Below are 12,563 nucleotides of genomic sequence, written 5' to 3'. Positions count from 1 at the left end.
TCAATGCTATGGATTGATTGAAGATCCCCTACACTACCACTATAGTAAATGTGAAAAACGAAGAGGAAACAGGTTTGCCACCAGCTGAGTAGTTTGTGTTGGTCTGTCTTTCCTAGATAGCAGAGATGAATATTCAGCTCCTGATAGTGAACCCAGCCATGAATATTCAGCTCCTAATAGTCAACCCAGCCATGAATATTCAGCTCCTGATAGTGAACCCGTCGATGTAGTACACCCCAACAAAGACATGACGTGAGCTCTGACAACAGCAACATTTCATTTCAATGGTTTATTCTGCAGTATGTACAGATCATCCTAGTAAAACTTTACAGTATGTACAGGTTAAATCAACCCACTTTCCTATTAAGTTATAATAACCCCGCCCGCAGCAAAATCTTGAGAAATCAGAAATTACAAAAACAAAAAGTATAACCTCCATCACTCAGGACGCTATGGCTACACCCTATTCCCTAGATAGTGCACTACTTTCAACCAGAGACCTATGCACTACATAGGGAATAGGGTGCCCATTTCAGACATCGCTTCCTTTAACTCAAAAAGGGTCAGACCTCCCTGTAACACGGTCTGACAAGCAGGACAGTAAGGGGGATCCATTTTACAGTGACGAAGAAAAAGCAACCTCTCACAGTTGGATTGACTCCACGGTAGAAGGAGAAGTAGCAGTGATCTGAGATTTAAAACACTGTCCACTTTGTTGTCACTGACCAAGAAGTCAGCTCTTAGATCAGGTCTGTATTTGAAGAAATCAGGTCTGAGGTCCGGTCTGCATTTGAAGAAGTCAGGTCTTAGGTCAGGTCTGTATTTGAAGAAGTCTGAGGTCCGGTCTGCATTTGAAGAAGTCAGGTCAGGTCTATTTAGAGAAATCAGGTCTGAGGTCCAGTCTGCATTTGAAGAAGTCAGGTCAGGTCTATTTAGAGAAATCAGGTCTGAGGTCCAGTCTGCATTTGAAGAAGTCAGGTCTATTTAGAGAAATCAGGTCTGAGGTCCAGTCTGCATTTGAAGAAGTCAGGTCAGGTCTATTTAGAGAAATCAGGTCTGAGGTCCAGTCTGCATTTGAAGAAGTCAGGTCTATTTAGAGAAATCAGGTCTGAGGTCCAGTCTGCATTTGAAGAAGTCAGGTCAGGTCTATTTAGAGAAATCAGGTCTGAGGTCCAGTCTGCATTTGAAGAAGTCAGGTCAGGTCTATTTAGAGAAATCAGGTCTGAGGTCCGGTCTTCATTTGAAGAAGTCTGGTCCGCATTTGAATAATACCGATCTCCGGTCAGGTCTGTGTTTGAAGAAGTTCGGTCTGTGTGTTTGAATATCACTCCTCAGTATTGGGTGAAGAGTGGTGGAACAAAACACCTGCATATGGATCATAAGATGTCAGGCAGTTGAAAAAGAAAATAAATCTTGTTTTTAATATGTTCCAACAACAAAAGGGTTGTGGAACAACAGTTGTTCCTTCTTCTTCTCTCTCGGCTGTGAGTTTAAACAGCACAAAACACAGAGCCAGGAAGGGAAAAAGAGAAAAATAAAATACATCTCTTATTATTGATTGGTAATCAATAATGTATTGATTGATAAGTCAGTTCCCAGAATGCATCAGTAGGCATGTATCAGTGGTCAGGAGGAGGGGGTGTGGTCTCGAGTTTGCGGAGACGACGGCGCCTCAGCTCTGAAGGGTTGGGCTCTCCGTCGTCGCCGACTTCCTCTCCATCTCCTTCCTCTTCATCGCGCTTGTCTTCACTGTCGCCCAACGTGGTAGAGTCTGGCTGGGAGAAACCTGTGGCCCCATTCACAGCTTCGGGTTCAGCGGCTGGAGAGTAAGAGACAGAGGAGCGAAACAAAAGTGAGAAAATGTGTCTACAGTGTAAAACATACCGCTTCAAAATCCCACTAACAGCTAGTCCGGATTCCTACAAAATGATTCATGTTCACTTCAGAATATCAGTCAGTCAATAGGAGGACTTACCTGTACTGCTCTGAGAGTCATTCTCCTGGGTTTCTGCACTAGTGGAGGGAGGAGATGATCCACTGGCCTCGCCAGCAGCGCTGCTGGTTTCTGACTGAGGAGGACTGAGGAGCAAAGGAGCAGTATGATAATCATATGCTAAACAATAAGGGAAATGTTGACCCACATAAAAATGAAAACAAGGCATCATTACGTGAGCGTGGCGACGGTAGTGAGGTAATGGTGGATGTTGAGCATGGCAGCGTCCAGTAGAGTGTGAATGTTGTGGAGACACTGCAGTCTGGCCTCCAGGCCTCTACGGCCCTCCTGCTCCAGCTCCCTCAGCTCAGCCTCTGACATGGTGGACAGGGCCGGGGGAGGAGGGGGCATGGATGACACTGGGACAGAACACACAGCATAACAAGGTTATTCAAGATGCCAGCCTTAATACAGATTTGTGAACATCTTAGCCCTCCCTCGGCAACAGGGTAAATAAGAAAACTGTTGCTAGAAATGTTGAAAATGGTGTCCCATCTACAATACTATTTTCATGATGGAGGCTTCCTTTATAAGTGAAGGAGTAAGTAGGAATGAATCCAGATCTTACCAAACGGTGGAGGTGGTGGCATAGTCAGCCATGGAGGTGAGGGGAACGGTGGGGGTGGGAAGGAGGGGAAGGGGAACCCAGGCATAGGGCCTCCTGGAGCAGGAGCAGCACCGACTGTACTGGCCCCAGTAGACTGACCCGTGCCTGATTCACACAAGGAGAAATTATGACTTCAATGTTCACAGAATATTAGGAGAGACACTTTAGGGCTGGTCTTCCAGACCCAGAGAAAGTCTAGTCCTGGACCAAAAAGCATGCTCAATTGAGAATCTCTATTGAACGGGCCATTTTCGTCATCTAGGTCAGGGAAACCTCTAATTGACTAGAATGTGAAGATTGGTCTGCGTCTACCCTCCCATTCAGAAAAGATAAGACTGACAATTTGACAGATGCCTAAGTACCAGAGAGTAGAAATGAGACTCACCAGCTCCCTGAGTCTGAGCTGCCTCTGTGGCCCCAGGGACCTCTGTGGCTCCTGGGGCACCAGGAGCACCAGCAGGGGGGGCCGCTCCAGGGAAGGGGCCCCAGAAAGGAAACAGCCCTGGGGGGAAGTGGGGCATCATTCCAGGGCCAACTAGATGAGACAAGGGGACAAGAGGACGCATGTCAGTCAGCCGCTTGGGAGTCAACCCAGTTTACAGCTAGTAACTTCATGAAACTATTACTGGGTTTCTATCAGGTGTCTAGTAACTTCATGAAACTATTACTGGGTTTCTATCAGGTATCTAGTAACTTCATGAAACTATTACTGGGTTTCTATCAGGTATCTAGTAACTTCATGAAACTATTACTGGGTTTCTATCAGGTGTCTAGTAACTTCATGAAACTAAACTCAGAAGAAAAAAAAAGAAACGTCCCCTTTTCAGGATCCTGTCTTTCAAAGATAATTCGTAAAGATCCAAATAACTTCACAGATCTTCATTGTAAAGGGTTTAAACACTGTTTCCCATGCTTGTTCAATGAACCATAAGCAATTAATGAACATGCACCTGTGGAACGGTCGTTAAGACACTAACAGCTTACAGACGGTAGGCAATTACAAGTCACAGTTATGAAAACTTAGGACACTAAAGAGGCCTTTCTACTGACTCTGAAAAACACCAAAAGAAAGATGCCCAGGGTCCCTGCTCATCTGCGTGAACGTTCCTTCCGCATGCTGCAAGGAGGCATGAGGACTGCAGATGTGGCCAGGGCAATAAATTGCAATGTCCGTACTGTGAGACGCCTATGACAGCGCTACAGGGAGACAGGATGGACAGCTGATCGTCCTTGCAATGGCAGACCACGTGTAACAACACCTGCACAGGATTGGTACATCACACCTGCGGGACAGGATGGCAACAACAACTGCCCGAGTTACACCAGGAACGCACAATCCCTCCATCAGTGCTCACACTGTCCGCAATAGGCTGAAGAGGGCTTGTAGGCCTGTTGTAAGACAGGTCCTCACCAGACATCACCGGCAACAACGTCGCCTATGGGCACAAACCCACCGTCACTGGACCAGACAGGACTGGCAAAAAGTGCTCTTCACTGACGAGTCGCGGTTTTGTCTCACCAGGGGTGATGGTCGGATTTGCGTTTATCGTCGAAGGAATGAGCATTACACCGAGGCCTGTACTCTGGAGCGGGATCGATTTGGAGGTGGAGGGTCCGTCATGGTCTGGGGCGGTGTGTCACAGCATCATCGGACTGAGCTTGTTGTCATTGCAGGCAATCTCAACGCTGTGCGTTACAGGGAAGACATCCTCCTCCCTCATGTGGTACCCTTCCTGCAGGCTCATCCTGACATGACCTTCCAGCATGACAATGCCACCAGCCATTACTGCTCATTCTGTGCGTGATTTCCTGCAAGACAGGAATGTCAGTGTTCTGCCATGGCCAGCGAAGAGCCCAGATCTCAATCCCATTGAGCACATCTGGGACCTGTTGGATCGGAGGGTGAGGGCTAGGGCCATTCCCCCCAGAAATGTCCGGGAACTTGCAGGTGCCTTGGTGGAAGAGTGGGGTAACATCTCAGAGCAAGAACTGGCAAATCTGGAGATGCACTGCAGTACTTAATGCAGATGGTGGCCACACCAGATACAGACTGTTACTTTTGATTTTGAACCCCCCTTTGTTCAGGGACACATTATTCAATTTCTGTGGAACTTGTTCAGTTCATGTCTCAGTTGTTGAATCTTGATATGTTCATACAAATATCTACACATGTTAAGTTTGCTGAAAATAAACGCAGTTGACAGTGAGAGGACGTTTCATTTTTTGCTGAGCTTATTACTAGGTTCCTATCAGATATATAGTAACTTCATGAAACTTCTACTAGGTTACTATCAGATATCTAAATATTTAACCTGTTCCAGTTTAACTATCAGTGCAGATGAAGCCATTGCGATATTTGACGTTAGACAATGGACGTGTTGCTCTGTATGGTGCTACCCACCATTCCCAGGTGGTCCAGGGACAGGGGCGTTGGCGGGTGCTGCTGGGGCAGGGGGCTGGGCAGGGGCTGGGGTGGGGGGCTGATTGGGGTTAGAGGCCCGGAGGACATCCATACGACATGTAGGACACGTCTGCTGTCTCTGGAACCAGGAGCGAAGGCAACTGGGATACAAAATGAAGGAAAAGGTTAGTTAGCTACACAGAGTTGGTGACATAAACAGCAGAAAACTAACAGGACCAGCCAAAACAATAAATGGGACAAAAATGACATGTCAAATATCAAAAATGTTATCTTATTTTCTACTTTCTGATACCTTTCTGTCTAAAATAAGTATAGCGTAGATGTATCCATAAAATACCTAGAGTGGAAGATATGGTTGCAAGGAAGTTTCTTGGCTCCAGTCACCATCTCTTCACGACAGATGATACACACGTTGTCTGAAGCCAGCAGATCTTCAGGAGTAGCATCTGGGTAACTGCAGAGATACACATAGAGTTCATTGACCATGGACTAGTCCACTGATGTTTAGTCAATGTTTTTCCATCCTAAAATGATGAATATAATAAGAGGAACGATTTCTTTTTTCTCCATTGTGGATACCTAAAATAACACGATTTCTTTTTTCTCCATTGTGGATACCTAAAATAACAAACAAACAGAACCCAGATGCATTGCACACTCACAGTGTATTCATGTTGCGGATGGCTCGCCGCGACATTATGGCATCTGTTACTGCTTTCTTGAACTGCCTAAAGAACAGAGGACAGAATCCAGAAATTCAAGTGTTCTAATGGTTACGTCTGTCTCTAATAACAACAAAACGATAGAGCAGACAATCAGTTGGCCGGGTAACAAATGGAGTCTTCAGAGAGCCCTGGCTTCCAGGTCTAAGAATTCTAGAACGGTATCTTTAATCTAGAGTTTAGAGTAGCGGTGTTGCTCACCTCATAGCCAGGTACATGGGCCGGATGGCGAATAGGGGGAAGGTGTGAACCTTTATCATGATGGTCATGAACGCCATGTACAGGAGGACCTTGATGAAACCTGGGAGGGAAGAGTGGAGAGATTTTTTACTGAAGTGGAATGTTATATTATATATGACCAGTTTCCTGGACCCAAAACAAGCCTAGTCTTGGACAAAAACATGCTCAATGAACATGCTTTTCATTCTAAGAAATGTGGCTTAATGTGAATTAACGAAGCTCAATGTGGACCCAAGAAACTGGACCTTTAAAGTTGCATAGCAAGTGTAGAGCATCTCTTTAGCGATAAAGGTATCATACCAGTGAAGAGCATCTTTAGCGATAAAGGTGTCATACCAGTGAAGAGCATCTTTAGCGATAAAGGTATCATACCAGTGAAGAGCATCTTTAGCGATATAGGTATCATACCAGTGAAGAGCATCTTTAGTGATATAGGTATCATACCAGTGAAGAGCATCTTTAGCGATAAAGGTGTCATACCAGTGAAGAGCATCTCTTTAGCGATAAAGGTATCATACCAGTGAAGAGCATCTTTAGCGATATAGGTGTCATACCAGTGAAGAGCTCGGTGTAGAGCATGTAGACTGCTTTGTTGTCCCAGGGGTTGTCACTCTGGAGGTGAACAGTGTGGAGGGTGTACTTGATGAAGGTGGTGAGCACCATTGTCATCAGGATGGCATACTAAACAACAACAGTGTTATTATTCTGAGAACTGTGCTGAAGTATAACCAACTGCTTTGATTCATCAAGACCATGAAAATTTCTAATACACTGCTCAAAAAAATCAAGGGAACACTTAAACAACACAATGTAACTCCAAGTCAATCACACTTCTATGAAATCAAACTGTCCACTTAGGAAGCAACACTGATTGACAATAAATTTCACATGCTGTTGTGCAAATGGAATAGACAAAAGGTGGAAATTATAGGCATTTAGCAAGACACCCCCAAAAAAGGAGTGATTCTGCAGGTGGTGACCACAGACAAATTCTCAGTTCCTATGCTTCCTGGCTGATGTTTTGGTCACTTTTGAATGCTGGCGGTGCTCTCATTCTAGTGGTAGCATGAGACGGAGTCTACAACCCACACAAGTGGCTCAGGTAGTGCAGTTCATCCAGGATGGCACATCAATGCGAGCTGTGGCAAAAAGGTTTGCTGTGTCTGTCAGCGTAGTGTTCAGAGCATGGAGGCGCTACCAGGAGACAGGCCAGTACATCAGGAGACGTGGAGGAGGCCGTAGGAGGGCAACAACCCAGCAGCAGGACCGCTACCTCCGCCTTTGTGCAAGGAGGTGCACTGCCAGAGCCCTGCAAAATGACCTCCAGCAGGCCACAAATGTGCATATGTCAGCATATGGTCTCACAAGGGGTCTGAGGATCTCATCTCGGTACCTAATGGCAGTCAGGCTACCTCTGGCGAGCACATGGAGGGCTGTGCGGCCCCACAAAGAAATGCCACCCCACACCATGACTGACCCACCGCCAAACCGGTCATGCTGGAGGATGTTGCAGGCAGCAGAACATTCTCCACGGCGTCTCCAGACTCTGTCACGTCTGTCACATGTGCTCAGTGTGAACCTGCTTTCATCTGTGAAGAGCACAGGGCGCCAGTGGCGAATTTGACAATCTTGGTGTTCTCTGGCAAATGCCAAACGTCTTGCACGGTGCTGGGCTGTAAGCACAACCCCCACCTGTGGACGTCGGGCCCTCATACCACCCTCATGGAGTCTGTTTCTGACCGTTTGAGCAGACACATGCACATTTGTGGCCTGCTGGAGGTCATTTTGCAGGGCTCTGGCAGTGCACCTCCTTGCACAAAGGCGGAGGTAGCGGTCCTACTGCTGGGTTGTTGCCCTCCTATGGCCTCCTCCACGTCTCCTGATGTACTGGCCTGTCTCCTGGTAGCGCCTCCATGCTCTGGACACTACGCTGACAGACACAGCAAACCTTTTTGCCACAGCTCGCATTGATGTGCCATCCTGGATGAACTGCACTACCTGAGCCACTTGTGTGGGTTGTTGTCTCATGCTACCACTAGAGTGAGAGCACCGCCAGCATTCAAAAGTGACCAAAACATCAGCCAGGAAGCATAGGAACTGAGAAGTTGTCTGTGGTCACCACCTGCAGAATCACTCCTTTTTTGGGGGTGTCTTGCTAATTGCCTATAATTTCCACCTTTTGTCTATTCCATTTGCACAACAGCATGTGAAATTTATTGTCAATCAGTGTTGCTTCCTAAGTGGACAGTTTGATTTCACAGAAGTGTGATTGACTTGGAGTTACATTGTGTTGTTTAAGTGTTCCCTTTATTTTTTTGAGCAGTGTATATAGCAGGCATATAGGAATAAAGTGTCACATGACAGATTCAGAAAATGACAATTTATAGTTTAACAAACCTCAAATCCAAAGACTAGTTGGACAGAGGCCCCTCGTGTGATGATACTGTGACAGGCATGGTTGACAAACAGGAAGTCCAGGATTGCCAGCAACACCATCAGAGCTGTGTGAGAGAGACACAATGATTTAGATAATCTGTCCATTCCTCCCAGTCATTTTGACTGAACACACTAGTACAGGCCTAGACGTTCTTGCCCAGATATGCCAGTTGCATTATCAAGCTACAATGTCGATGTGTTGTTTTACTGGTGTGCACCAGGTGCATCAGTCTGATATATTTGCATATAGCTTTATTTTAAGAAACACACTTGGTACTAAAAACACCAGTTTCACATAGCTGTGACTAAATCAGTAACACTCCAATAAGTAGTAATAATTACAGTACTGATATACACTGTAGGGTCTATTAAAAGACAGTATAACCCATACTGTACTGTAAACCAGTGAAGGGCCCATTACAAAGATACTGTATATCACTGGGTGGGCCTTTAACACTTTGAAAAGATATAACCCATACTCACAGAGCACCCTGAAGTGGAAGACCCAGGATATATTAGGACTTCTCTCCATCTGAGTGAGAAGGTGGGAAAATACCATCAGAACAGACAAGACACGTGCTTTCCTTTCACATTCATTGTCACTTTATAGATGGTAAACATGTTTCTTGTAAAGTAACGAAAATGTCTGAACTATGTGAAATATCTATACAAATGTGTTTAACATGTAACAGCCTCTCACAAAGTCCACCCTGTCCTCAGCCAGCCAGTGGAAGCACTTGATGAAGAGCAGCAGGGTGAATAGGGCAACGAAGCGGGGAGAGAAGTCGTCCCTGAACACGGTAAAGGCCAGACACGTCTCTGTGACAGCATACCAGGATCGCTCTATCAGATGCTGAAGGAAGAGGAAGTTGAATCTTAGTGATAACCTTTTTACACTATCATACTGACCCAACCTGTACTGGCGTTGACATTTTGTTTTCAGATTTTCCTTTCCAGCATCAGTCTAACAAATATGGTGGATGTGTAACCAAGACAACACAGCTCAGGAATGAGTAGAGGGTATGATGGTTGCATCACAGGCCTAAGCAACAACAGCATTACATTACATAGAAGTCCAGTGTCAGTTGTTGAGAAATACAGATCTGGTAATCTAATAAACCAAGCAGGAGTAAACAAACATTGAAATACCATTTAAATTGGTCCATACCTCCATCTCTGCAGCTCTCAGCTGTCCGAAGAAGACTTTACGCATGAACTTTCCCAACAGAAACACCAACACAAACGCCTGGATGTACAACACCTGACACAAAGAGGAGAGGGAGGGAAAGCCACGTTACAGACCATACATCTGACAAACATATCAAACAGGGGAATGTAGAGAACTACTGTGTACTCACTGCCATACTGGGGCTACTCTTGGTGAGGTAGACCACAGTGGGGTAGAACTGGTGTTTGAGCAAGTAGGCATGGGCAATCACAGCGCCAGTCAGAGCCAGACTGGTGGCAGTCACCAGGGCTGCACGCACCATGGTGTAGGCAGTATCTACAGCGGTGTGGTAGGACGACAATCAGAATGTAGAGTAGGTTAGGATATTGTCTTTTCATAATCCTGGCTGTTGGATAATCCAATTTCTTCCTTATAGCTCACTAGATAGCTAACTAACAAGTAACAGTCACTGAATAAATACATGTATGTTGACAGCTGCCTAGGGGCAAGTGTAAACAGAGCAATGTTTGAACTGTACAAAAATATAAAAACGCAACATGCTACAATTTCGAAGATTTTACAAAGTTAGTTCATACAAGGAAATAAGTCAATTGAAACAATTTTCAGCTTCTATGAATTGTGTACAGATCCTTGCGACATGGGGCTGGCTGTGCATTATCCTGAAACATGAGGTGATGGTGGCAGATGAATGGCACAACAATGGGCCGTAAGATCTCGTCACGGTATATCTGTGCATTTCAAATTGCCATCGATAAAATGCAATTGTGTTCGCTTTCCGTAGCTTATGCCTGCCCACACTACCCCACCGCCACCATGGGGCACTCAGTTCACAACGTTGACATCAGCAAACCGCTCACCCACACGACACAATACACGTGGTCTGCTGTTGTGAGGCCAGTTGGATGTACTGCCAAATTCTCTAAAACAACGTTGGAGGCTTATGGTAGAGAAATTAACATTCAATTCTCTGGCAACAGCTCTGGTGGACATTCCTGCAGTCAGCATGGCAATTGAACGCTCCCTCAAAACTTGAGACATCTGTGGCATTTTGTTGTGTGACAAAACTGCACATTTTAGGGTGGCCTTTTATTGTTCCCAACAAAATCAAATTTTGTCACATGTGCCAAATACAACAATTGTTGACCTTACAGTGAAATGCTTACTTACAAGCCCTTAACCAACTGTGCAGTTCAAGAGTTTAACAAATATTTACCAAATAAACTAATGTAAAAAATTATAAAAAGTAACAATAAAATAACAATAACGAGGCTATATACAGGGGGTACCCGTCCGGAGCCAGTGTGCGGGGGTACAGGTTAGTTGAGGTCATTTGTACATGTAGGTAGGGGTGAAGTGACTATGCATAGATAATAAAACAGCGAGTAGCAGCAGGGTACTGGGGTGAGTTAACAATGCATTAGATATGCCAGTGTGCAGGGTACAGGTTAGTTGAGGTCATTTGTACATGTAGGTAGGGGTGAAGTGACTATGCATAGATAATAAACAGCGAGTAGCAGCAGGGTACTGGGGGGGGGGGTCTGTGTAATGATCATGCTGTTTAGCTTCTTGATATGCCACACCTGTCAGGTGGATATATTATCTTGGCATAGGAGAAATGCTCAGGAACATGGATGTAAACAAATTTGCGCAGAATTTCATAGAAATAAGCTTTTAGTGTGTATGAAACATTTCTGGGATCTTTCATTTTTGCTCATGAAACATGGGACCAACACTTTACATGTTGCGTTTACATTTTTGTTGAGTCTAGATTGACATCTTCACTCAATTGAATCAAGCCTTAATTTCGTTCAAACTAAAACTGCATTGTTGATATGCCATACTTAATCTACCAAGCTAGGTAAATGTATCGGATGACAAGTTAATAAGATAGCTAACAAGACAGCCAATACCTAGCTAGTTAACAATGCAATGTTATAGCTGAGGGGATGTGTTAACTAATCTGGGCTGGAAGGGACAGCTAGCTTGGCTGCTCTTTCTCTGCATAGCCAGCTATTTTAGTAGTTAGCTGTACAGTAATGTCACTGCAGTGCGAAACTAATATGGACAGCTAGATAGCTAGCTAACGTTAGCTACTCACGGATTCGATGTCGTTTTTGTCACGGAATGCACTTGTTGAGCTTGTTCCAACGCTTTGATTGGGGCGTTCACTATGATTACAAGATGTATCAAGTCCCTCAACTATATTACGACCAATTACTTTTCCCTTCAAGCATTTCGCTGTCTATTTTACTAACATTTACACCCCAGCCCCAAAGACGCCTGAGTCTCCGATACGTGTTTATCTTTGGCTTGCTCCTCCAAGTGGCCACCTCACTTCCGGGGAAATCCAAACTCGCTAACCAAGAGATTGAAGTGTATATGCGTTCGATGGAAAACGTTTGTTGGCTGTTAAACGAAGAAAAGCTATTAGATAGCAAGCTAACTGACGTTGCATTCCAATAGAAACCGTGACACTCGATTTGCAGAATTCCCGTTAGTGTTGTAGCTAGCTACCGTTAGCTAACTGACTGTTCTAAATGGGAGTGCATGGGTTTTCACACCAGCGTACCCCGGTTTATTTTTTGGCATTGGATTTGTACCCTGGTGACAGTTAAGACCATATTTTAGTAGACATACGGTAACTCAACGCGGACCAATAGATGAACAGGGATATATATTTTACCAATGGTGGTCTGGCAAGTTGATTTCCTACCACGTACTAGCGCCAATCAAATGATGGGTTTTATTAACCGTAATGACTGTAGTGCCGCACCATTAAAATGTCAGCATCGCAACTAGAGTACCCACCCATGCTTGTTTTTCAATAGTTGTCGTGACAACAGACACGCAGGCACAAAAGTGATTTAAAAAAATAATATAAATCAGGTGAATAACATGTAGTCACTGTTACCCACTACCGGTTAACTTTGTGCTAATGAAGTTGATTCAGTCAT

At 44.9% G+C, this 12,563-nt stretch overlaps 1 protein-coding gene across 1 annotated transcript; it reads right to left on the bottom strand.

The window, feature by feature from the left end:
- Positions 1-270: 270 nt before the first annotated feature.
- On the bottom strand, positions 271-12,179 carry LOC139574821 (E3 ubiquitin-protein ligase synoviolin-like). Its single transcript, XM_071399750.1, has 16 exons — positions 11,708-12,179; positions 9,779-9,924; positions 9,589-9,681; positions 9,121-9,273; positions 8,904-8,952; positions 8,382-8,485; positions 6,539-6,665; positions 5,946-6,045; positions 5,685-5,750; positions 5,360-5,476; positions 5,002-5,162; positions 2,986-3,135; positions 2,562-2,705; positions 2,169-2,352; positions 1,976-2,079; positions 271-1,819 (listed from the first exon to the last, which is right to left on the bottom strand). The coding sequence occupies exons 2-16, from the start codon at positions 9,908-9,910 to the stop codon at positions 1,620-1,622; spliced, it is 1,884 nt and encodes a 627-aa protein (XP_071255851.1). The 5' UTR covers positions 9,911-9,924; positions 11,708-12,179; the 3' UTR covers positions 271-1,619.
- Positions 12,180-12,563: the final 384 nt, after the last annotated feature.

The sequence above is a fragment of the Salvelinus alpinus genome, chromosome 4 (genome assembly GCF_045679555.1).
Source record: "Salvelinus alpinus chromosome 4, SLU_Salpinus.1, whole genome shotgun sequence".
Taxonomy (NCBI): Eukaryota; Metazoa; Chordata; class Actinopteri; order Salmoniformes; family Salmonidae; genus Salvelinus; species Salvelinus alpinus.
This window is presented reverse-complemented; position numbering and strand designations above follow the sequence as displayed.

Coding starts and splice junctions, on each gene's coding strand:
- LOC139574821 (XM_071399750.1), bottom strand. CDS start 9,910: ATGGTGCGTGCAGCCCTGGTGACTGCCACCAGTCTGGCTCTGACTGGC. Junction 2,080..2,168: donor ACTACCGTCGCCACGCTCAC/GTAATGATGCCT, acceptor TTTGCTCCTCAG/TCCTCCTCAGTCAGAAACCA. Junction 1,820..1,975: donor TGACTCTCAGAGCAGTACAG/GTAAGTCCTCCT, acceptor CTTACTCTCCAG/CCGCTGAACCCGAAGCTGTG.